The sequence below is a fragment of the Labrus bergylta genome, chromosome 21 (genome assembly GCF_963930695.1).
Source record: "Labrus bergylta chromosome 21, fLabBer1.1, whole genome shotgun sequence".
NCBI classification, from domain to species: Eukaryota; Metazoa; Chordata; class Actinopteri; order Labriformes; family Labridae; genus Labrus; species Labrus bergylta.
Genome location: NC_089215.1, coordinates 17,237,375 through 17,263,515, shown reverse-complemented (window position 1 = coordinate 17,263,515; position 26,141 = coordinate 17,237,375). Strand labels below are relative to the sequence as shown.

At 41.8% G+C, this 26,141-nt stretch overlaps 1 protein-coding gene across 4 annotated transcripts in view; it reads left to right on the top strand.

Moving 5' to 3' along the window:
• The window catches only part of LOC109988579 (RNA binding protein fox-1 homolog 3), a 542,301-nt gene that overhangs the window by 387,982 nt on the left and 128,178 nt on the right, over nt 1–26,141 (top strand). The window contains exon 1 of one of the 4 annotated variants that reach the window (XM_065949246.1): nt 1,416–24,260. The exons of the other annotated variants lie outside the window; for them this stretch is intronic. Coding sequence (XP_065805318.1) covers nt 24,135–24,260 — 126 coding nt within the window. The 5' untranslated portion in view covers nt 1,416–24,134. Of the gene's footprint in view, nt 1–1,415; nt 24,261–26,141 lie in introns of those variants that run through there. 4 annotated transcript variants of the gene reach the window in all.

Below are 26,141 nucleotides of genomic sequence, written 5' to 3'. Positions count from 1 at the left end.
AATGTCTTGACAGTTGGGACAACCACACAGTCAGTCATTGAAATGTAGGAACCAACGTAACGTTGTCTTCACTAGTGATCGTCACAGCTTCTCATTTGTCCTCTGAAGCTCTTCGTGACTTCAGAGAAGATTAATAAACCTCTACTACTGTGTTCAGACAAACCACTGCATCAGCAAAGCATTGTTCCAAACACAAAGTTCTCCGGCAAAATATGCAGAGAAGGCATCAAATTAAGACCTGGCTCAACTTTGTTTGCAACACAATGCAGCGTCGTCCAATGGAGTGCTCACTCACACCTCAACCCTCACTTGCGGGTTGAATGTTTTCTGTGGAGAAGGTTGAAACATATCTTCACCGCTTGGTTTGGGTCAATTTTTCTCCAACTAGTGACAACAGTTGTGGAAAAAAAAAAAACTGTTTAATAATGAAACAGTTAAATAATGTTCCAGTTAGATTTGATGGGAACTGTGTGCAGTGGTAAAAAAATATATGTTAATATATGTTGGGATGTCGACACAACAAAGCTCTTCACTCCACACCTGTGCAGTACTCTGACGCCCTGATGAAGGCCATTAGGCTGAAGTGCGTTGGCGTTTTCCACTCTTTTTCATACCTTTCTACCTTAACCTCTCCCACACACACAAGTGTGCCTGTAACCGCTTCAGAGATCACTCCTCTACCAAATGGAGGTAAGCTGGTCCCCTTTTCTGTTGTAATTTGTCCTGACTACAGCACACTTTGTATTACTGAACGTTACCTGACACACAGTGAGCACGCCAGCTTCCATTCATAGTTTTAATTGTGAAAAAAAATTGAATTTGTTTAATATAAATGAGAGAAGCAAATTTTTTTTTTTTTTTTTTTTTTTACATCCCATCGCCCATTCTTTACTCCCAGCTTTCCTGTCTCTCTCTAGCTTTCCTATCCATTTAAGGCAAAAATGGCCCAGGTAAATAACTAATGTCTTAATTTATCATTTGACCAGTGCCTTTTTTTTAATCAAGTACATTAACAGACTTCTGCTTTAGAGAAGAACCTTTGTGCTTTTGACATTTTTGGAAACCAATACCAAACTGAAAAGTGGACTCACAATACCACCAGTCTCTGTGGACTTATATACAGTACAAAAAAAAACAACCTCCCCACCCTCCACGCCCACATATGGAAAAGCACATGGGAGTGTGTAAACCCATGCACCACTTTGAATGTTAATCCGATCATCTTGGTGATTCTGCACACACATGCTCTATTGATATGCATCACGACGAGGGGCAGTTTATGCTGGCCTAAAATTAGAATTCACAAATATGCGTGCATCTGTGTCTGTCACATGTTTGTAACATGTGCTACAACTTGTGTTGTCAGAGTGTGAATGCACCTACAGAAGACACCAGGGAGCAGCAGGGCGTCCCCATGTTTGTCTAAATAGTAGCTGCTCTTTAATGAGAACATATTTCACAAAAGCAACATTCCTGCACACCAGAGAATTACAAGGCCTCTTAGCACGGCCGATATGCTGTCAGAACATATTGAGGTTGCGGGTCAAAGCCTGTATTGATTATGCGATGGTTCCTCTGGAGGAAAACGAATGTGTGATCCTCACTGCATTAACATTTCCAACTTGTTCCTCTGCCTTTATTTGTAGCAAACATGCGTCTCATTATGCGGACTAAGGTGGCTCCTCAGACTGCAGGGCCGTCTCTCTACATGCTGCCCGTCACAGGGGCTTGTTGTGCAACTGGACTCAAAATGGCGGTCAAAGGGGTTAAGCATGGTGGGGTTAAAAGATGATCTCATTGAGAGTGTAGCCCTGAACAGTGATCAGGCTCGGTTATCCCTGGCTTAAATTGTCAGACTGGTTATACTGAACTCGCTCTGATGCTAGGGAGCAGAAGACGTTTGAAATAATCCACAAATAACACTCAAGCACTGTGCACACAGTTCTTCTCATTGTCAGTAAACTGCCTTATAACTTGGAATTTTAGAGTTGCTATTACACAAAATGTTGCCAAACCCCTGACTTCAGAAGCAGGTGGATCTTCCAGTGCAGTTCTAGTTGTTTCTTTAGTGTCTATGCTATCTCCCACTCTGGCAGTGACCATTGTTTCAGAAACAAAAAGGTTCAGCTGCAGGCGACAGTTAGACTCAGCTAACAGTAAAATAACCTTTTAAGGGTCACACTGACAATCTGTACCGTGCCTAAGCACGCTTTAACCCTTAAGTCCAGTTCGTTTGAACAGTATGACCGCTCGGTGCCGTGTTCAGGCACGGTACACTTCCTTGGCTTCAGCACGGTACACTTCATGCACGTGCACAAGCACGCGGATAAATAACGCTGACAGCCTTCATTATGGAGAAATCCAGAGTCTCATGGCTGTATCTGACTAAAATGACTCAAAGTAAAGACACAAAGCAACTGTCATGTTCTCCTGACTTGGCCACCGCCTCAGCCGCGCGTCTCTTTTATTTTTTTATTTTTTTATGGCTATATCAGTTTAAAATGACACAAAATAAGGCACAACGTCAGAAAAGTAGCCGTCATGTTCTCCATGTTGTTCTCCAATGTGTAGACGCGGACTCTACCACCGTCAGTGTGTGATTGGGTAGGTGTGACCTGCGGTGTAAAAGCTCTTTGAGAAGAAAAGTGATATACAAGCTCAGGTCCATTTTCCATTTTGTCATACATATCCGCTTGGACTTAAAGATATTGATGGTCAGAGGGAGAACAGGAATTACAAACATCTTCTTCTTTGTCCCTTCTGGAGAAAAATACCATTCAAATCGCAAATTCATCAGTTCAGAGAAGCACACAAGCATGAGACTGTAATTCTATTTTCTTTCTAAGATGAAGTATACCTGATTATGATTCTTTGGAGAGCTCTGATTGGAGAAGGGAGAGCTCAGTATATTTCTACTGAGCTCTTTAACTCAACAACTGTTTCCTGAAACTGATTTGAAGCTGCACATTGGTGAAGTTTCATGGCCAGCAGGGAGTTTGCTAGTATCAGCTTCAAACAAACTTTTATGCAGACAAAAGTACTGACTCAGATTCAGCTCGTCCCCGTACAGAATTAATCAGATGGCTCTAAACCCTAAAAACCATAACCTAATATTCCCTTAGAAATGGCTGGAGCGGTATTGATTGTGCTGTCAGGTCTATGCAAATGCTGCTCTGTGCGATCACTTTTTTGACCAGAAGACGTGAGCCATCTGACAGCTTAATTTGACAGCCCGGAGTGTCGGGCGCTGTTTATCTGATACAACTCAAACACACTGCAACGCTGCTGTGTGTGTCTGCAGCCATTGCACTATTTTAATTTGTACTACAAGATACTTGTTTTTTTTCCTGAGCTTTAAAATCCGAGTCATGAATTTGTCAAAGAATTTTTAAATATTTAAAGAGGCTGTGAATTTCGTCCAGAGGGAAGTTGAGATGTCGCCTCTTCTTTACGGCTCCAGCGGCCGATTTTAGGAAGAAGAAAGTGACTGTGCGCCTGTGGTGAAATATCACTGCCACTGCAGGGTGTCCAAACATATTCATATTCTGTGGATTTCTTTGGAATCTAAACAGAAAGCTATCTTAGTTTTCGTTGCCTCTGGATGTTATGTCACCTGCCGTTTTTGTTTTTCAAATGATCTGTAAATCTCTTATTCGTTAATCTGCTTTATTACCAAAGAGGCGGCTAATGCAATTAGGATTGTAGCTCCCCGCTGTTTCACTCTGCTGCAAATAATGCCCGCGACATTCGTTCAATAATGGGGGTTTAGTCAAAATTATGACCCAATTAGAGCTAGTTTCACATTCATTTGATTTCACAGATGAGTCGGTTACTTTTCACCTCGTATGTAATTACAGCAGAATTAATATCAGCCACAGTAATTGGGTTTCAAGGCAGAGCTAAGTAATCGCACAGAGGAGAGGCTAGAGGGTAGCTAAATATGAGATTTCAACTGCAGGAATGGTCGCTCACCAAGTGGAAAGAGGACTAATTGTCATGTTATTCGCCAGCCACGGTAGAGCCGTGTACATTTGAGAAAAGGCGATTGTTTGCTCGGAGGCTCAAAGAAGTTAAAACTCTGACGAACCAATCAGAGGTCTTCAACAGTTCAATGAATAGTCACTCAGAAACAAAAACACCGTGTAGGAACATCCATGCCTGTATTTCTCAGCATCTGCTTTGTGTGTGTGTGTGTGTGTGTGTGTGTGTGTGTGTGTGTGTGTGTGTGTGTGTGTGTGTGTGTGTGTGTGCTTGCCAACGAGCCGACCATCTCACCCCTGCCCCCCTTACTAGCCTCTTTTCTCCATTCTTCTCCTTCGTCCAAATTGAAATTACATGCCTCTAAATTTCACTCCTCCATCCCTTCATCCCGTCATTAATATTTAAAGCGACACCTTAAGCAAGCTCACTCGCCCAAACGATAGACGGAGAGAGAGAAAAACAGATGAGTAAAGAAAGAGAGAGGGAGAGGGTGAGGGGCTTGCATGCACCGGAATCCTTTAATCCGGGGGAATTAGCCATTTAATAGCGAATCACTATTTGTAGATTACAGGGTTTACGCACACACACACACACACACACACACACACACACACACACACACACACACACATATTTCACACATGTAAAGCAGATATAAAGGATGCTTTATGTCTTTCATGAAAATGAGTTGTTAATATGGACACTGTGTTTTAAGAGTAAATCTAAAGACTAAATACAGGAAGTGGATCTCGCTCCTGTAGCTTCACATTGGTTGGTTTGCGGTCTACAGTTTCAAAGCGTCACATTTGGCATTTTGATAGACACCATCCTGTTTTTTTTTTCATATCATACCAACATGTGTCTTGTACAGGAGCATTAAACTTTCCATAAACGTACGAGTCTGTTTCAAGCTGACACAAGACTCTCTGAAGCTGTGGACCGCACCGACATGAGGGATCTTTGAGGTTTAATCGACAACTTAAATGTGTGCTCCGGTCAAAAGAACGGGTTTGGCGTCAATCCTGTGGTTCCACTTGCCAGCTCCAATTTGCGCATGTCTTGGCTTCAAGATTACGTCAACAGCACAGTATGTCAGCACCCGTCCTGGGGGTATTTTGGCTTCACTTTTGTACAACCGAAGGAGATGGAAATGGATTGTCCATTTTCATATACAGTCAGTGATGGAGGGGTAGAATTTTCTGCTTCTTTTAGGTATTATCATGGTTAAAAAAAAAAGTACAGGAGTAGTAGTAATGGTTTTGTCTTCATTGTTCTGATAATAACTAATTGGTTACTGGACGACATCAGTCTCAGTTACTTTGCAGAGCGAACAGCAGCATCACAGTGTTGATCGACCATCCATCCAGCCTCGTACCTCTTTGCACTCATTTATTTAATAACGCCGTCTACTAATTTTGTCTACTAAACTAATCTCCTCCTCTAAGTAAGAATCAAAAAAGTTGTTAACCGCCAATCTTTATCATCACTTGAATAACAACACTATTTCGGACATTCGCTAAAATCACTGACACGCTCTTTACACAAATCTCCATATTGTCAGCTTCATCTAAAACATTACAGCTTCACTTAAACTCATAAACAAACGATAACACAGTCAAACTCAACTTGATGATTTTAAAGGGAAGTGGTTTTGGGGGACAGATGTCCACAAATGGCTTTTTCCTTTAATCAGCATCTTTTCTCTGTGCACTTTCTTAGTGAAACGATCTCTGTGCTGCTTATGATCGTGTAGCAGAAAACACACACACACACACACACACACACACACACACAGATTCACACATACTAGCTGTAATTGTAGCGTTGTCGCAGTTACACGGCAGGGGATCAAACAGCTGCTATCTGCTCTCGTTCTCGTGATCATTTTTGCAGAAGATGACAACTGCGTGTTGTCCCAGGCAGAGATAAGGCTTACAGGAAACAGCGCTTGTGTGTTTTTAATATTCGCCAGGCGGAAAGTCATTTACTCCTCAGCACATAACGAGATGCTATCGCCTCTGCTCTCCCTTACCCGCCCTGATTAGTGACAAATACTGACTGGAGAAGAAAGAGAGAACCTATAGTCAACTAAAAAAACAATGTTGTGTTAACAAGTCATTTTAATGTTTCTTTGACCTCTGCGTTCCTTCAGCGTCATGAGTGTGGTCGCAGAATGCACCTAAGATTTACAGATGAGTAATCTGGGACATGAAGAGGATTGCTTTATGAAAAATAAAAAGAGTATTCTTCACAAAATCATGGATCATCGATGAAGATGTTTTTTCTCTGGGCTCTTCTCGAAAAGAAACACACAATCCTTCTACTTAATTATGAAGTAAATTAAGCGGTTTCATGATTAAAAAGAAAACATGTGTCACCTGTGTGCAGCCTTAAAGTTCTTAGAGGCAAGCTTATTATTTATTGTTTTAATGAAAAGGTCAGGAGGTTAGTTAGCTGATAACGAGGGATTAAGAGCTTGCCCTAGGATGCATCGAGCTAACAGCTAGAGACAATATTTTTTAACAGCTGATGTCATGCTCTTTCCAGTCAATGTTTTTTCAAACCAACAGTCAATCCTGCATCCATGATTATTGTTTCATGTCCAGTACTCTTAGATTGGGAAATGGAATTTTGGGCCAGACCGATATGGATTTTTGGGACCGATACCGAAGAAAGAATCAGACCTTTATGTTGGCCAGTTGGCCACAGTCTGCTGGTGAAAGAGAAATGCTAGTGTAATAAAATGAAAATCAAATTAAATACTATTTGACTGCTTATTAATTCAAGTATTATCGGCGCATATCTGCAATAAAATTAGCCGATGCTGATAGTCGCTTGACATGCTAATACCGGCCTATATTATCGGCTGGCCGATTAATCGGTCGGGCTGAATTGGATGTTAATATGTAACAGTAAACCTAGCAGCTTTATTGGATATTCTATATTTATATGAATGATTCTTTAGTTTTCCCTAAAAGACAGTTTAAGAATGCAATCCTTTACTACTGACTGCTGGCACATATGTGAAGACGTTAAAATATTACATCATGAATCAAAGAGAATGTTTGTGAAATCCTGTCAGGCATTAAAAGGGTAACATGAATGACACCTTTAACTACGCTGTGGCTAAATAACCTCCAAACCTTCTTCTAGTATGTATACAGACCATCCCTATACTGGCTCTCTTTTTCTACCTCTCTCTCTCACACACACACACACACACACACACACACACACACACACACATGCACAGTGTCTCTCAGTCTCTCTCGCCTGCTCGTGCTCTCTCGGCCCACACCCTGTCCCACGCCCAGCAGTGCCAGCTGTTCCCTTTCTCTTCAACAACTGCAACGGGGTGCTGCACTGATGCCAGTGGGCATCAGGGCTGTGAGCAGTGCCAGGCTGAAAAACACACAGACACACGCACACACACTTACACACACCTTGTACAGAACATGCACTGTTGCAATTATACAAACACAAGCACACACACACACACATGCACACACACACACACATGCACATGCACACACACACACACATGCACACACACCTGTCCCTGATGCCGGCAGACTGGCCACATATTGCGCCTGTGAGCCGGTGCCAAACAGTGCCAGCCTGCTGATGCTGAGGTGAACAACAGGGAGTACACAACCTGTGGTTTGTGTCGGCCCAGAGTATTGTACAGTCGGTTTAACATGACCACATAAACACCTCGACTGAGGGGGGAGGCCTCAACACACACACACACACACACACACACACACACACACACACACACACACACACACACACACACACACTTTTACATTATTCAATGAGATTTTACCAAAGTTTCAATACACATCCAGCTGTCATCCGTCCATCTGGCCTCTACTCCATCCAGACTCAGGCCCACATGAAGTTGTTTATCCTAAAAGAAACATTTTGTAAAAAATGATCCAACATTAAAGGTACAAATGCCTGTAACTACAGACATAATAGCTGTTACATTAGCAAATCTCAAACCAAAAAAAAAGACGACAAAATAAAGCCGTCCACATGTAGGCGGGTATTTTTGAAAACGAATCATTTTCTGTGTATTTGGCCTTCGGTACACACAAACTGTGTTTTAGGTCGCTTTCATGTTTCACAATGCTGAATTGTAAATGTCAGTTACATGAGCGTTTAGATGCAACTCCATACACTGTACCATTTAATTATCTAACTCTATTGGAGCTATAGGTGTTGATTTCTTCATATTCTCTCAAAAACATTCCATTTGACTCTTTTTGTGTTATTCTGCTTGTAGGGTAAGTCAACCTTGATTTTGCCTTCATATAACTGGATTCATCCATTCTCAAACCATTCATACATCTGTCATCGTGATTATTCTCCCGAACTTTTCAGGCTCGGAGCAGAATCAGAAGAAAACAACATGTACCGCAGTCCAAAGTAAATGATTCTGGTGTTACATTGAAGCTTTTTGTTGAGAGCATGTATCCAGGCTCTACCGTGTCTTGTAAAATATATGATCTCTCTCATTGAATCCAATGTTCACTGCTGTGCGGCTAGCTGATGCAAACAGAGGAAGCATAACCACAGGCTACGGAGAGGGAGCAGCATGCACAGACAGAAAGAGAGAGAGAGAGAGAGAGAGAGAGAGAGATGGACAGAGAGCTTTATTGACAGGGGTCAGAGTCGGGTTACTCAGGTGAGCTGACACCAACGAGGGATGGCTCCTTCTCCGGCTCTGAATGTGAGCCGATTCGTAGATGAGGGGGTCTCGACCAAACACGGATGCCGTGGGGCCCTGACAGGCCGCCATGTTTCTTTCATGAGGTGCAGCTGCAAGAGTTTGACTTTGTTTGGGCGGTGTGGGCCTGTCGACGGTAAGACTGAGCGATCCCACGTCAGCGTGATTAAATGTTAAAATAGCTGGAGGTTTTGGAGATCGCTCAACATGGAGTGATCATACCTTCACTGGTCTTGATGTGCATTGATCTCGCCCAAAGACTTGTGCTGAAGATGGATAAAGGACCAAGTGGAATGGATGTATACCTCTTCCACATGCTCTTTCTGTGGTGGTCTGTATACCCACAGTAAGTCAGTGGCCATATGTTAAAATGAAGTTAGAAAAAAATGTATCTCATAAAGAAATTATTTGTCTCTCAATGGGCTTATCCATTGCACAAGCAGTGGACTGCTTGCTTTCACTATGGCTTTATTTTTTCATCTAAAGCAGAACAACTGTTCCCCATGCACAGCCGTGTACTGTACAATTAACCTCCTCCCTAAAACACTTAGTAGTAGTAAGTCTAAATGTCATTGGCTGGGGAGGAGCGCTTTGTACTGCGGCAATCTCTACTTCTCACTCTGCTGCAGTCTGTGTGAAAAAAGATTATTACAGCACTCTTAATATCCCCTTAAGTTAATGATACTTAGAAGCTCAAAAACATGCAATTTTTTCACACAGTCTGAGGGTAAAGCATCTCATCTTATAGGCTGACACAACATTTTTGAATAACATAAAATGTTATGTTCAAGTGAAATATCATACAATTTTCTTTATTTGAGATTAGCGGTCCCATGTTATGTAAAATACAATTTAACATGTTTTTCTGACACTAATATGTGTCCCTAGTCTCTCTATAAACCCCCCAATTATGAGAAAAATCCATCCTCTGTCTTTTGACAGCCCCACTTTCCAGAAAATGTGTGCTCAAAGAGGCCCTTTGGAGATGTTCCCTTTGTGACATCACAAAGGGCAGTAACCCCTCCCCCTATGTGGATAACACCCCCACAGCTAGGTGTTGGTTCTACCCTCTGAGTCTGCCTTTACCGTGAACAGTAGGGCATAGTGCATGAAAGCCCAAGCCACCCAAGCCCTTTCAGAGGGGCGTGGTCAGACACATCTAATTTGCATTTAAAGGTACAGACACAGAAACAGCCTGTTCTGATCAGGGCTGAAATAGAGGGGTTTAAAGGCATGATTAAATACAGGAACAGAGTGGGTTTTTAACAATAAATTTCACAGACATGTTCTGGGGAGCTCTGAGACTTATTTAAACTTGTTGAAAATAATGAAAATATGAGTCCTTTAAAGTTCACCTATTGTGCAAAAATAACACTAATATGTATCCATAACCTGCCCACAAACCCAATTTTAAGAAAAGACCATCCTCTCCATATTTTGCCGGCCCCACTTTTCAGAAAATGTGTGCTCAAACAGGCCGTTAGGAGATTTGGTTTTATCTGGTTATAATCTACCTTCAGATAATTGCGTAAGGATGTTAGACTTCCATACTCATCGACGCAATAAGAGAATTGAATATAACATGATTTCTAACACATCAGAGACAGTTTAAGGTGATTTTGACCTGCCAAAATCAGGAAATGGCCGTGACTTTCACCAATCCAGCAGTGTTTTGTAGAGCATGTAGGCATGCTCCGTCCATCAGGTGTAATGTAAGATGATGTGGAGTCACAGAGTTCTTCCTGCGTCTTCCAGCAGAGTGCAGCCGACACAGGTGCTCCTCAGTTCAAGGGCAGCAAACTTCCAAAGGACTGGAAAACACCGATTGATTTTCTGCCTCTAATATTGCAAACAGAGCAACGTTTCACCACCACTGCGTCTTCATCACAGTCAAAACAGATACCAGACATTGAACAAACAGATATAACCTACCTATATTAGGTGTGAAACTGTCATCGAGTGCTTGGTTGCTTAAGATTTCAAATCGATGGGATAATGGATCCAAGAGATGAGCTGCCGTAGTTTGATGTCAAAGAGCCACCATAAAATCAGATACAGAAAATACAAGAGCTGCTTCCATCAGATTGATCAAATAAGAAATCTTTCTAATTTATTTTTCATCAGCCAAAAAAAAAAAGATCTACTGTGTTGTAAAGTGTGAGTCCAGCATTCCTCTCAGCTGAGCCGTGATTTGACAATGGGTGAATTTCTCTTTCCTGAGCACTTTAATGACGCTGCAGAGCCATGAAAGATGAAGTGTATCAGTTTATCAGCAGGACTTCTGGACAGAGCAGAGAGAGATAACAGAGAGGGGAGGACTGTTCCCTCACTCTGTTCAAACACTGATTCTGCCTTTTATGGAACCTGCATGCTGAAATTGTTACATTTCCTTTGCTTTATTACCACTTAAAACACATAGTATTATATCATTATGTATGTGTTATCTCCATCCAGAACATGTTGTGGAAAATAGATTTAGAACAGTTCATTGTCCAACAGTTTTTTTTTTTTTCATCGCAGGTCATGAAGTGTCATGGGCCAATTTTTGAATCTATACATATCATAGTCTATTTTCAAACATGCACTCCTCAGGCAGGCTGCCCCTCAAATCTTCTTGACTTGCTTCCTATCATAAACACCTCACAGCTGGAGAATGTGGTAATGTTGGATTTGAAGTGTCTAAAAAAGTTAATTCTGGTTGGGTTTTTTTTTGTTTTGAATTTTGAAAATTTTAAAAAATCAGAGAAAAGACCAAGTACTTTGAGTTTTCTGTTGTATTTTTCATCACTAGAAGTACACTAACTTACACAAGTAAATCAGGATGCAGTACTTGAAGACTTAAGACTCAATTGTCCTCATGGGGAAATTCCTTTTTTGTCCAATAGACAATCCCCACCAAAGAACAATACATACATCACAGTGTATAAATCGGCGAGCCCTTCTGCACCTCGGTGCTCTGTACCTCCGTCCTGAGGGAAGTGGGGTGAGGTATTCAGTCGATGTGTGATGTCCTGTTCTATTGAGGTTGCAATGTGTGTGATGGCCCTGTTGTTGAGTTCTGTTTGGTTGGGTGTGGGGAGACCAATTATTCTGGCAGCTGTGGTTGTGATGCTTCAGAGTTTGGCCTTGTTTTTTTTTTGTTTAAATAACATGTTGAAGAAGCAGGTGGAACAGTACATCATGATGGGCTGGATCATACTCTGATAGAGCAGCAGGAGGAGATGGGGGGGCAACATAAAGTCCCTTCAGTTTGCAGATGGCTGACAGTCTTTGATGGCTCTTTTTTTTTTTTTTGGGATGTCACTGGTGTGCTGTTCGACACTTAGTTGCTTGTCTAGTGTCACACCGAGGTGTTGGAAACTGTCTCTCATTGTTTGACAAATGATCAAATCATTACTCCTGACTGCCACTCCCAGAAAAACTTCACCTTTGTACACCTTCTGCACAGATGAAGCAGCAGCCTTGTACATCCTGTCGCAGCAGTGTTTACATGACATGAGCTGGAAAGTCGGTGCTTCTCCACCAGATGTGTGGAGGTTACTTGTTTGTCTGTATGAGACGCCCGAGGTACATGTCAGAGTGTCTAAATCTGTCAACTTAAAAAAAGAGAATTGGCCTCCGAACTACCTAGAAATAATGCTGCTTTGAATGGATCATATTAATTAATAAAACAAGCTTGTAGGGCTCATGTGGGACATCCGTGAAAGAGCTAAGACATGATTAATGAAAGTTGATGAGTCACAAAAGAAGGATTTGATACTTGTGTGAGTGTGTGAGTAAAACTGTCCAGACGAGGCCGCCCTGAGCTGCGGGATGTGGACTGTTGCAGCAGTCAGAAGGTGTGGTGGGAAGGACGGCGGGGCTCTCAGTCCCCCAGGGAGGCAGAATTACCCGTCTGACTGCGGATAAATCAGCTCGCAAGCGCTCACAGGAAATTTACAAGTCACACTTGATAGATAATACAGAGAGCGACTTGATGGGGATTCTCTCGCTCTCTCTCTCGTCACTATACTCTTCCCTTCATCCCTATATCCGCTTATGTCCACTAATTTGGCTGTTTTTTTTCCCCTTCAGTATTTTCACTTCTCTTTCTCATCTCTCGTTCCCACTCACTCCTCAAACTCGGTTAAATCCATCAGGTCTGTAATTTCCTCTCTGCAGAGTCAGTTTGTTCCCCCACTCATCCCCTTTTCTTATTTACTGAGCGGAGAACAGGAAAACAGGAGCGGTAATGATAGCATGACAAAAAAGGTTTGTTGTTTCTGTGTCGGCTCAACACTCTGTATTATCTCGCTCCGGTTTCCTCCTGGGCCTCTCTTTTCTCATTATTTCCCACTCTCTGTTCCCACTTTTATACCATTTCAATATTGCTTTAGCTCGCTGCTTCTTTCCCTCTCCTCTTTTTTTTATTTTACTCCCCTGCTCTGTTCTTTCTAGACTCTTCACAAAACAACTTAATTTGTTCATTGGGAAGCAGGCTTTGATGCTCCAAAGAACAAATCATTCTGCTTTAGGAGAAGCAACCCCAACTTCCCTCTGCTCAAACGTTGCTTTCGTGGGAAAAAAAAAAAAAAAATCCTACCTCTTGAAAATTCATGCTCACACACAAAAAAAAAGTTGTTTTGCTGCTTATTCATTTTCCTTTTTCCTCTCCCTTGTTTTGGAAATTTACCAGCACTGCAAAACAACATCTCTGAAATGCCTGCTGCTGACATGGCCAAAACGTCCCGCCTCTGGGAAACGTAGTTTCCATCCACCCGCCTCATTTCCCAAGATGCTTCAGGCCTCGGCTCCTATAAATCAGATGCACTCGTTCCACAGAAATGCAAATGTTGGTGGTGGTGCACTTAAACTCTCCCAGAGATATATTACTGCCTCTTGCCTTATGTGTGTGTGTGTGTGCGTGTGTGTGTGTGTGTGTGTGTGTGTGTGTGTGTGTGTGTGTGTGTGTGAGAGAGTGTTTGTGTGTGTATGGTAAGAGATATATTGCGCTCGACCATTGGGAGTGCTAAAGCAGAACGGGGCGGATTGAGAATTGCATTTCTGTGACGTCAAAATATAAAAAGGCAGTGGACTGCGTCCTGAGGACCGGGGACTTATTTTGTGTCTGAATGCATAAAGATTGCAGCAAATTTCTTCTATTTCTTCCTTTTCTCTTGTCTCCTGCAGCACTTCATCCTGTTTGACTGGAAATAAATCCCAGCAGTCTTTGTGTATGTGCATGTGTGGCACTCAACTTTTTTTCTGTGTGTGGATGTGTGTGTTAAGGAAAAAAAAATAAGGGATGATCCTGCGCATGCAAGAGAGAGAATTTATCTGAAAAAGGTGAGGTGAAAGTGGCGCGTGCCGTGGCCTCCTGGCCGGGCAGCCGGGGGCCTCGGCCGCTGATGATGGATGTTCCTTGAACAGATTTGCTGAACATTAAAGGCTCCATCCCTCCGCTGTCCTCTGGGGAGTGTTCGCTGCCTTGTGGCCCACCAGCGGGGGCCTCTGTCCGCGGCTTCTCCCCCTGCGTATAGAGCCTCGGTGTCAGCTTGCTCTGGATGAAATACTGCCATGTCAGGTCCTCGATTACGCCTCAGAGGAGACGAGAAATATCCAGCTCCGTAGTTTACTAGTGCTGGGCAAATAAACACAACCAACATTTTTTCCCATTTTCATTCAGACAAAACTCTCTTCAATGTCACATCTGAGAACGATGGCCTCTTTTAAAACATGTTTTTATTATTCAAAAATTAATGCAGCAAAAAAAGTACTGTTTTATTACTCTGAGCATTCCTGCTGATGTCTAAACTGAATCCAGAGGGAGGATATGTTTTAGAGCCATGATGTAAATCTTAAGAGAAACACTCTTCAGAGAGTCAGAGAATCCGCATTTTGAAGTTGTTAAGCAGGCCTGAAAATATCTTCCTAAAATACCAAGTTAAATTTGATTTTTTGGGGCGCTTGATAGCCAAGCGGTTATGTTGCATGCCCCATGTACAGAGGCTGTAGTCCTCCCAACATTTCCTGTCTCTCTTCAGCTGTCCTATCCAATAAAAGGCCACCAAAAGAAACTTAAAAAAAAAAATCTGCAACAAAAGTTGGGATGAAAACCTCTCTTCATGTAAATATCTTTTATTTTTTTATTTTGTCTTGTGATTTCCTTGCTCCAAAATAATTTGCAGTCTTATTCTCACTGTAATAATGATTCAGTTTAGGGCGACATCCCTTCCACCTTGTTTTAATCAGTACTGGACACACACACATACACACACACACACACAGCACTGCACTGCACAGCGAGTACTCCCACACTAATTACCTCCCAATTAGATGAACTATTATCTCCTAATAACCCAGCTGAAGCAGTTATCATATGTTTGAGTCCGGCTCTAATACAATCAGACCCAGCGTGGGGTCAAACTCTGATCGTGTCCAGTCATATTGTCCATTCCAAGCTGGGCCATACTGGGTTAGATAAAACCAGTTCCATACACATGATACAGAAAATCAAATAAGTATGGACTACAAAGGACTCATCCTCACACAAATTGATGAAAATGTCAATATTATAGATTTGGGGTTCACCTCGCTACCCCCAAAGTAAGGATGCCGGAGACTGGAGACCCCTCCATTTTTAGATGATGAGGAACATTGTGATTGGCTTTTAGACCCTCAATCAAAAATGCAAGCATTGGTTTCCGTTACAGAGGCAGATGAGTTATCCTGGCTTTGGATATCTGAGAAAAAATATAGCATCCTTAATACCCACATATTCATCATGTACTGTATAAAGACCCCCACTCTCTCTCTCTCTTTCTCTCTCTCTCTCTCTCTCTCTCTCTCTCTCTTTCTTTCTCTCTTTTCCTCTCTCATAAACCATATATACTGTGCTTGGCTCTTGTCGTGTTAGCGGCCCACCAGAGGATGGAGCTGCCCGGTCCGACCTCTGAGTACATACTAATCGACTCTCACATATATATTCTTTCGTCAATCTTTTGTGTCTCTTAACATTCTTAGTTTTTGCTAAAAGTCAGCTCAAACATTTATGTCAAAAAGGCAAATCATTTGCAATGACCAACAGAGCGATCGTTAAAGCAGACACCATAGACGCGTGTTCAGAGACTGTAAGGTCAGGTCATAAAACGGCGTCGTGTACGTTAGAAACAAGCATAACAACATGAGTTCATGAGACACTAAAGAGCAGGTCCTGATGGATGTGATCAACTACTGTTACTTATATGAGACATTTATATCTGTGTGGGATGTTTGCCTTCATTAGACAGCTTTTTATGTGTGTGTGTGTGTGTGTGTGTGTGTGTGAAAAGATAAAAGATGAACAGTACTGTGAATTTTAATGTGAAAAACCCAACAACTGTACATTTTGGCATATTATTATTATTATTATTATAAGGCATATTATCGTAGAATAGTCTAGATGTGGACAAAAAGTATACATGTAACATTCAAAAGTGTTTATAAACCGCTAAGTCACTGTAACACTGATGAGTGTGAGAATGCTTCGTATGTGTTATAATGGTGCATTTCATTTAACTTTGGAGCTCAGATCTCGGAGCTGGGATTGACTTCATACCTGAGTTAACGGCGTTCCAGTTGCAAGTCGAAAAAGCGACATGAACGCCTCCAGGAGTACCTTTTTGTTTTGTTAGCGAATACCAGACAACAACAACATACTACGTGATAGTTTGTCCACTGATAGAACTTACATGATACTATCGGTGTGATTGATTCAATCACACAAAAAGAGGACTAAGCTGCTCGTAATCACAGTGTGACTGCTTAAACATTACTGTTGTTGCCGATATCATGTATCAGGTTTACCAAGTTTCTGCGTTGGAATTTCAGACTTCAGGGGGGCGTTCCTGATGACATATCAGACCTGTAACTCGGAATAACTGACTTCCGAGATAAAATGGAACGCACCGTAAATGACAACGAAAGCATTCATGCTGGCAAACTTTCCCTCAGAAATACAAGAAATATACAACCACCAGTTACAGTTGACTGAAGAGACCAAGGTTTTGTACTCTCTTCACCAAATTGTTTAAAGTGAGAATGCAAACTCAGAGGGCAGAACAGACAGGACACCTAGCTGTGGGAGTGTCACCCACCTGGGGGAGGGGTTACTGCCCCTTGTGATGTCATGATGGGAAAACCTCCAAACGGCCTGTTTGAGCACACATTTTCATAAGAGTGGAGGAGGCAAAAGACAGAGAGTTACAATGTTACAATGTATTTTGCATATTATGTGACCTTTAAAGTTGTGTAGAAAAGATATACAAAGATGCTTTTGGAGGAACAGAAAGTAAAACAGGAAACAAGGGAGAAAGTGGAATAAGAAACAAGGTCGCTAGCTAAAGCCAAATTAATAACAATTCTGACCCACAAAAAAACACTCTTAATTCAAGGTCCATTTAAAATATCCCTGCTACATCCTGCAGACTGGCATGTTCTTTATTATCATCGACAGTGAAGAAAAAACAGATTCAAAACATCACTAAAATATGAAGATTTATCTGATTAGAATGGAGATATCATCCTTACCTGTTACTTTAAAATGTTCTTACACTTTCTTAAAATAATACTGCTTCTGAATGCTTAATAAGCAAACTTAACATAGAATTGTACCAACAGGGTATCAGATACCCTTGTAAAGACATTAAAAGACAGACAGAAGCAAAGAGGAGGAAGGAGGAGGAGAGAGGGAATGAAGGAAAAAGGAGCTGGAGTTTAAAAAAACAAGGGAAGAACAAAGTGAAGGAGAGGTGAGCGTGTGTGAAGCAAATGAGGAGGGAGGAAGAGACGGGGCCTTTTTCTTTTTTTTTTGTTTCTTCCTTGACTTTGTGAGTGTGGTTCCACCTTGCAGAGGACAAGCACCTTAGGGGATGAAGGGAGGAGAATGCCTAATGTCGTCGCCCTGTCAAGTCTCTCACGCCGCTTTGATTCCTCGCAACAATCCTCGCTTTTTTTTTTCTTTTTTTTTTTCCTCCAAACACGGCCTCACCTCGCCAGCAGGGACCGGCCGCCACTTTCAAAGTCACTTTTCCTGCCGAGTCAACCTGCGTGCGCCTTGCGCGAGGGGGCCGCTGTGCCTCCGCTACAGGCTCTGTCTCTCTCTCGGTTACTCATTTTCATTAACTCCCTCACTCTTATTTTGAAGCATTCTCACGGTTTTGTTTTGCTCTGAGTTGGTTTTGTCTGTAGTTTCTAAGCAGTTAGAAAAGTAAACACTCACTCACCTGAACGCACTGACCTCTTATCCCAACACCCGCTCAACCCCCGCCCCACCCCGGCAGATCCATCTGCGGCGAGAATAAAAAACGATAAATATTTCAATATGTTCAAACTGGCTTTGATGCCGAGGCGTGGCTTTGAAGCCTCAATGTCACCGGCCTTTTAAGTTTTCATCAGGCTCAGGTAACACTCAAAGAAAGCCTGAATAAATAAATGAAAAACGCCGCAGAAAAAAAAAAGAAAAAAAGTTAAAGCTGCCAAAGCTCCTTCAGACGTGTGACTGCAGTGAGAAAGATCAATAACAGGTGATAATAGACAACAACAACAACAACAACAGCGGTAGGTGTCATTTGCATTGGTTAACATGAAGATGGGTCGAGTGATGTCGCCGGTGCTCTGCTTTACATTTCAGAGGAGACGCTCATCATCATGCCACTGCCTTCACTACGAGACCACATCGTGCATCAGTAGCACTGAAACATCTTCAGAGTTTATACGTCAATATTGACAGTTTATTCAGCTTTGGGGAGGACAAACGATCGAGATAACACTAATAGTGCAGCTGACAAAAACATCCACATTACAAAACTTGTACTTTTTATTGATTGACATGCTGTCAGTCAATTAAAGACACGTCTTCTCTTCTTCGTCTTTAAACAGTCTACAGAGTCAACATGCAGCAAAACTTGATCCAATCACCAAAACCAATTCATACATGTCACAAAATAAGTTGAGAGAAGTACAACTCTCTTTTCCCAAAAAAACTGCTGGGTGCTGTGTAAAAATTAAACAGAGACCAGATGTGATGTTTTTTTGAAACACTGACACCCCAAAGTCATCATGGAAAATCACTACTATAATATTTTAGAAGTTTAAACTTAGAAATGGCTTGTTTTTCCTTTAAAGTGAGATACCCATTTCAAGTTTGATGCCGACGACAGACTGTAAATATTAATGGGCAGAGCCTGAATGATGTCACCCATCTGTTACTTAACAGGGCTTTGGGGTCTCAAATCGATGGTGGGTCTCTCTGAAGTAAACATAGAGAGTGCTTCTGCAAAGACTGGAGTAAAGCCCTTTATAAATACTGTTTTTATATATACAACTGTTATTTTCCAGTCTTTTTTTTTTGCCTTTGTCCCATTCATTTTGGAATGTTCAAACGATCTCTGGTCAGCTGAAAAACTGGGGCATCGAGTTCGATTTGTTATAGCTGAGAACACATTCCAGACCAAACAGAGCAGGGGGTTGAATTTGGACTTCTGTAAACGATGTCAAATATGTTTGCTGAGCGTGGCTAACATTAGCATTGCTAACAACACCATCCTCGTCCTCCTTGCAGGTTAATGTCCATATGCCTGATCAACATGTCCACATGCCATTGATCAAAATACTGCCAACTTGTGCCGCACTGCTGGACGCCATTCTTCCACGGTCCTGTTGTTTACTTTTGGGTCATAGTGCAGCTTTAGTCCGGATGGCAGTATCCACTGACTGAGAGTACAGCCCCAACTAGTGGTGGGTGGCTACAGTAAACAACATTTAACAGGATTTTGTTTGCTTGACTAAGTGCAGCCTGAAAGCAAACTGAAGCAAAATGAGAAATGTAACAATGTAACAACTTCACCCCTGAATACTAAGTCCACCGAACTTCATATTTAAAAGCGACCGAAATAGGAAAAAGCTTGAAAATTGTCCTTTTTAGTAAAACCGGGGCAACATAGTCATACTGTATTCCCATCACCAAGACTACAATACTTTTCCAAACAATCAATGCTTACAGTAATAGACGGTGTGGTGCTCATTGGTGGATTTTCATAATATCAAATCTATTTATTTTTGTGTTTGGTTTGGAAACAGATACTAAACACGTCCTCTACCTGCTTTCTTTAGTTGATGTTGAACTCTAAGCTCTAGTTTTCACTCAGATAAAATGTTGTAGATTTAGATTTCCATCTGTCCTTCACTGTGAAAAAGTTAAATGAGCTCATCATACATCCAAATATATTATGTTTGTTTGTTTATTAGATTAATACGATGTACGTTATGCAATGAAGCACTTAATATACTTTGATATGAATCTATTATTCAGAATACACACATCAGCAGACACTCAGACAAAACAAAGCATGGACTAATATCTTTAGATAATGAATCATTGCAGCCGGACTGGAGATTAGATTGTGATTCAGCTGATGTGCGTGTGTGTGTGTGTGTGTGTGTGTGTGAGCGTTAACGTTCTTATGTGTGTGTCCGAGTTTGTGTTGTTGTGAGACTCGACACTGTTGGATAACAGTGACCAAGGAATACATGAAGTGAGAATGTACCACATCCTGTCACGACTGAGGCTAAACCCAAATGCAAACAAACACGAGTCAAAAAGAACTTCAAAATTTTCCTGGGGTGAGGTGTCACACTCATCTACTTTAAACATATTCATCTTAATCGTATTTAGTTTGTAACATCCTCTCTATTTATTTCATTAAGTACTCGGTTATTGTTTTTCTGCATCGCGTAACAAACAGATGACACTGGCTGTCTTTTTTTTTTTTAAGCAGTGACTCCTCTCCCCAACGTTTTACATTGATGATAACTCCTTATTTCATTTTCCGCACTAAAATAAGTCAGCTTTTTTTTTTTGCAGTGGTGCTGAATGTTTTCAGGTAACATGAGAAAAAAAATAATTAAATCCCTTTTCAATTTAGAGGCTAAACTCCCTGATTTGAAAGCATGTGGACCAAATACACAGAAGTGGCTTTGAATGACAGAAATGTATTTGTGTTAATTTGTGTGTGTTTGTGTGATTTGCTTGGCTTGTACATTTATTTTTGATATTATCTATATTCACCTCGATTCATAAACGCACTGCTGATGAGAACAGCTGTTTGTTAGAATGAATCATTCAGGTTACAACAAACCACTCTGTATTTTTTTAAAACTAAAGACAAAAGTAAGGAATAGGAGTGCACAGAAGACAAATGATACTGTCTCTCGTTAAGAGTGCCTGTGTGTGTTTGTGTGTGTGTGTGTGAGTGCCTGTGTGTGTGTGTGTGTGTGTGTGTGTGTGTGTGTGTGTGTGTGTGTGTGTGTGTGTGTGTGAGTGCCTGTGTGTGTGTGTGTGAGTGCCTGTGTGTGTGTGTGTGTGTGTGTGTGTGTGTGTGTGAAAGAACAAGAGTTTACTTAAAACACACTGTAAAACATGGAAGAAAAGGTCGAAAAAAGTATTTGAACAGAACAGGAAGATATAGATTTATTTTAGACAAATATAAAATGTCTGGTGTCAATGAAGCATCTGAAACCTCTTGTTGAATCAGTTGAGAAATGTACATTTACATAGAAAAGGTTCATACACAAGGACAAGGAAAAGATTTGTTTAAGACTATACTCTCTGTGTGAAGAAAAATGTGCTTAAATTGAACTTTCCAAAAAGAAAAACAAGAAAATTCCTCCTTTCAAACATTTTGTTAGTAACAAACGATCAGACAGCGACTCTCAGAGCTTTACCCAAACTTAAAAATACTTTTCTGTACGTCTGTCAAACATGATTGTTGTGCTGTGATTTAAAAAGAAGTGTGTCTCATTCACCAAAAGCTTCCTTAGACTTCATATCAAATCTTTTTTTTTTTTTCCTGAATAATCTTGATAAACCTCTGAGGCAGATTCCTGAACCTTTTCTAGACCTGCTGAGTTGTTCTCATGTGTTTTTTGATATATTTATGTGATGTCATCATGAGTCTGCAACTTTTGCATGTTTTTTTTTATTTCTTGGTTAGTATAGGCGCCCTGTGTATGGAGGTTTGAGTCCTCCAGGCTCAAACCTTGAACCTGACCTGTGGCTTCTTTCCCGCATGTTGTACCGCACTCTCTCTCTCTCTCTCTCTCTCTCTCTCTCTCTCTCGTTTCTACAATAGAGGCCCAAAAATAAATCTTAATCTAAAAGAAATCAAATGAATCTTCTTGTCATAGTCTGGCTGCATGAGCTCGGGGAATAGATGATCAGACCGTTGTTGTTGTTTTTCTCTGACTTTCCTGACGACATTTCAATCATGTATTCATTCATGTCATTTAAAAAAGTAAAAAACACGATTTCCAATACAATGTCTTTGTCCTGACAGATAAACACTTACATGTGTTCAAGTCTGCTCCAGAGAGTTCTTTTTCTTTTTCTTTTTTGCCAACAACAAATCACAGTCAGGAAAACGTTGGTGAATGTCTGTCTTCTTGAAAACGTTGCGGTTTTTAATCAGCCGTTTCTTCCTCACAAAGCCTGATAAATGAGACACGCTGTCTTTATTTCAGTATCTGTTTTATTTATATTATTATATGATGCTTTAAATAAAGATTCTGAGTGTTGAAAAGCAGTTTAGCACTTATCTGTGTCAAAGAAACAGCTTTAAAAAATCTGTTGAATCTAGTTTCAAGTGCAAAGCTCTTCAGAACATGTTAAAAAAAATAATTGGAAAGTCATCTTAACAATAGTAAAATGCTCCAACAGAGAAAACTGCCTTTTAAGAAGAAATGAGGTGTGTTTGTTCTGACTTAAATTTCACTTTTTGCAGCGTATATGCCCCCCTCCTCTCTCCCTCCTCCTCTCTCTCCTTCCTCCCTCCCCTCCTCTCAGTGTATAAACCTTACATCCCTCCTGCAGCCTCAGATTAAACTAAATCATTCATGTCACTGTTGTAGTACATCAAACAACAAATATAACGGCAAAATAAAAATAAACTGCTACCCCCCCCCCCCCCCCCAAGGCCCTGCAGAGGCACAAAATGAATGTAGGGGGAAGAAGGGGAGGGGGGAGTCGGGGTTGGGGGGGATGTATATTTTACTGTATCTCATTATTCAGCCATTAGCTCTGTTCTTTCTAGGGAAATGCTACGCTTAAAGAAAATATCCTCCCTACAGCTCGGCTATAAATTAAATTAAGCCGTTTGCATCAGCTCTGTGATTTTCTGCAGAAAGCATTCAACGTGCGCCGTAATTGTTTCCGTCCTTAATTGTTTCTTAAATAAAAACCAAATTATTTTTGGTGGAGGAAAGTATTCCAACCCGGCAATAATGCCTTGCTTTTCATCCGAACCATCAGAGAGTAAGATGTACGAGGGCTTAAAAGAAACTGAAAATCCTACAGCAGCTGGTTTTGAATGCAAATGCAGGAGTAACACGGCTAAATGGATTTTACAGGAGGAATAATGTGTTTAGGGATGTTTTTGACTCTTTTTTTCTTTTTTTTTCTTTTGCATAAAAATCTGAAAAAAAAAAAACAGATTCCATTGAGCGTTGTGAGTTTTCTGCTTCAGCTGCAGTAAATGCGGCTCTTCCCATTATGAGCTGGCTATTAGCGACTAGTCTGTCCTGAACCTCTTTGGAAAGGGTTAATGGCATGGATCAGCTGCTCTCCCACTGTTGTGTGTGTGTGTGTGTGTGTGTGTGTGTGTGTGTGTGCGTGTGTGTGTGTGTGTGCGTGTGTGTGTGTGTGAGCATGCACACACTCGTTCTCTCTCATGCTTGCCCATTTGATGTTAGAATACCCCTGAGAATTCCCTCCCTCCTCCCCTCCCTCCTCCTCTTCCTCCTCCTCCTCCTCCCTATCCCAGCCACACCTCTTCCCTCCAATCCCTCCTCCGCTATTCCCTCCTAGCCCCCTCTTCTCCCCTCCAATCACTCCCTTCTCTTTCCTCAAGGACCTCCCAAGCCTCCTTTAGCCCCGCCTCCTCCTTCCTCCTCCATCCATCCATCCCTCCTCCTCCTTCCGTACCCCTTCGCGTGCCTCTGCTTCCCCACCTCTTTCTCAAAGTAAACAGAGGAGAGAGCGACAGAGGCAGAAGCATCACTTTGCCTGTCTGCACACATTAGATTCCCACACACACTCTTTCTCACGCACGCGCACAGTCCGTCTGATGCTTCTCAGAGTGTGTGTGTGAGCAGCCGCAGCAGTGTGTGTGTGTGTGTGAGTGTGTGTGTAAAGCGTGTGTACGCGCGGGCATCCCTCGTCCCTCCTGCATCCTCTGAAGTAGTAACTCTGAGTGCTCGCCGCGGCCGCTGGTAGAAGTAAAGGAAAGAAGAGAAGAAGAAGAAGTAAAGGCAGAGAGAGAGAGAGAGAGAGGTTGAGAGAGGTGAGAGGATAGACAGAGCGGAGCTTTGAGAAGAAGAAAAAAAAAAAAGGTGTAGGTGAGTCTCTATGAGTAAGGTGTCCCGTCTCCACATGCTGTGCTCTATGGCAAACTCCGGCTGTATGCTACTGTCCGGCTCCGGGATGTTACCCCACTCTCTGCAGTGCCCCCCTGCCTTCCTCTATCTGCCCCAGGTAAGAGAGCAGCGCACACACACACACACACACACACATCCCACACACACACACACACACACATCCCACATTCACACACACACACACACCTCTGAGCTCACTGCTTTTTATTTCTCCTTTTTTTCTGTCTTTTCTTTTTCACTCACAGTCAGGAGTGCACGCTTCTTTAACTTTATTTTAACATTTTTGATGTTACGATGTATTTCTATTACTCTCTCATTCATTAAAGTTTCTCTGAACCACGATCACTTCCTGTGACATAACGCCACCTATTTGAATTTATTTCCAAATTCAGATTCAGAACTCTTTATCAGCTCTTTACTTTTAAATGTATTTTTGGATCAGGACTGCAGCAGGAATCTGTCTAATTTACCGATATAGCTGCAGATCATCGTCCGTATTTATCCGCTTATTATTTCAGTGTGTGAAACGTAAGGATTTGTAAAAAGCTCAAACGTTACTCTGTATTTAGTTTCATTTGTCCATCCTACAGACAATAAAATGTCTGACATAAATAAAACAGAAAGCACATTTTCCCCTTAATAAAAAAGAAGAAACTGAAAGCAGTTATCATGATCAAAACAGTTTTTGATTTCACAGAGGTAATCCCTGCAGCTCCACCTGATTCTTCCTCTTGTACTTTTTTTCCCCCTCTATTTCTTTTTTCTCCCTCCTTCATCAAAGTGACTCTAAAAACTGAAACACTTCACCCCCCCCTGCAACACAACGTCTCTTACTTCCATTGATCTCCTTTTCTCAGTCTCTAAAAACTTCTCAATGTGACATGCTTCTTACAGTCAAAAAAAAACTTCACTCCATCACTTCTCCTCTCTCTTCATGATCACACTCAGAGGGGTTTAATTGATGAACACATGGAGTAAACCCACCCCACCCCCCTGTGAGTGTGTGTGGGTGTGTAGTGTGTGTGTGTGTGTGTGTAGTGTGTGTGTGTGTGTGTGTGTGTGTGTGTGTGTGTGTGTGTGTGTGTGTGTGTGTGTGTGTGTGTGTGTGTGTGTGTTCAGTGGGCAGCAGGACAGGGACAGATGTCGGCTCTGAGATGAATTAGACAATAGAAGGAAATGAGTGCTGGCTGGGTTTGTGGAGTGGCTGCGTGCCTGTCATTTAGCCGCCTGTGTTTCTATTAATTGTTCCTCGTTTGTGCAGTTATCACTCTGTGTGCTCGCTCTGTTTGTTTACTGTAAAAGTACTCAATTGACACCACGTCGGTCAATTGCCGTGTTGCGTTGCCAGAACATTTAACTGTGCCTCTGTGGATGTGCGCGCGTGTGTGTGTGTGTGTGTGTGTGTGTGTGTGTTTGTGGCCAGTTTTTTTACTACTGGCAGCATGTGCGGTGGCAGGCGGTGGCTTTTTTCCTCCAGACACTTTGTTATTGCAGCCGTATAAAATATGATAAGACTGGAGAGAGCTGCCATATAAAATATGAGCGGGCTGCGGTGAGCTAACCTGCCACGTCCAGACTCCAAATAGCCGCCACACATCACCTTTACAGGGCGGCCCAGACCACCCGCCTGCTGGCAACACACACACACATACACACATACATACAAACACACGGAGCAGGCACCAGCTGGGTTCCACACACACACACACACACACACACACACACACAGTTCTATGAAGTGACACAAACACCACAAGTCTTCAGGGAAGCAGTTTGTTGGTCGCTCAGTGTGTGTGTGTGTGTGTGTGTGTGTGTGTGTGTGTTATCTATTATAGTAACGACTCATGGGGAACAACCCTTCAACATAACACAAAGTTTGTTTAAGCTTTGTTTTGAATTTTGCGCTGGAAAAAAAAAAAAAAAAGCTTCATACTTCAACATTTGCAGTGCCGTGATTTTTTTAATTCTTCTGTATTGC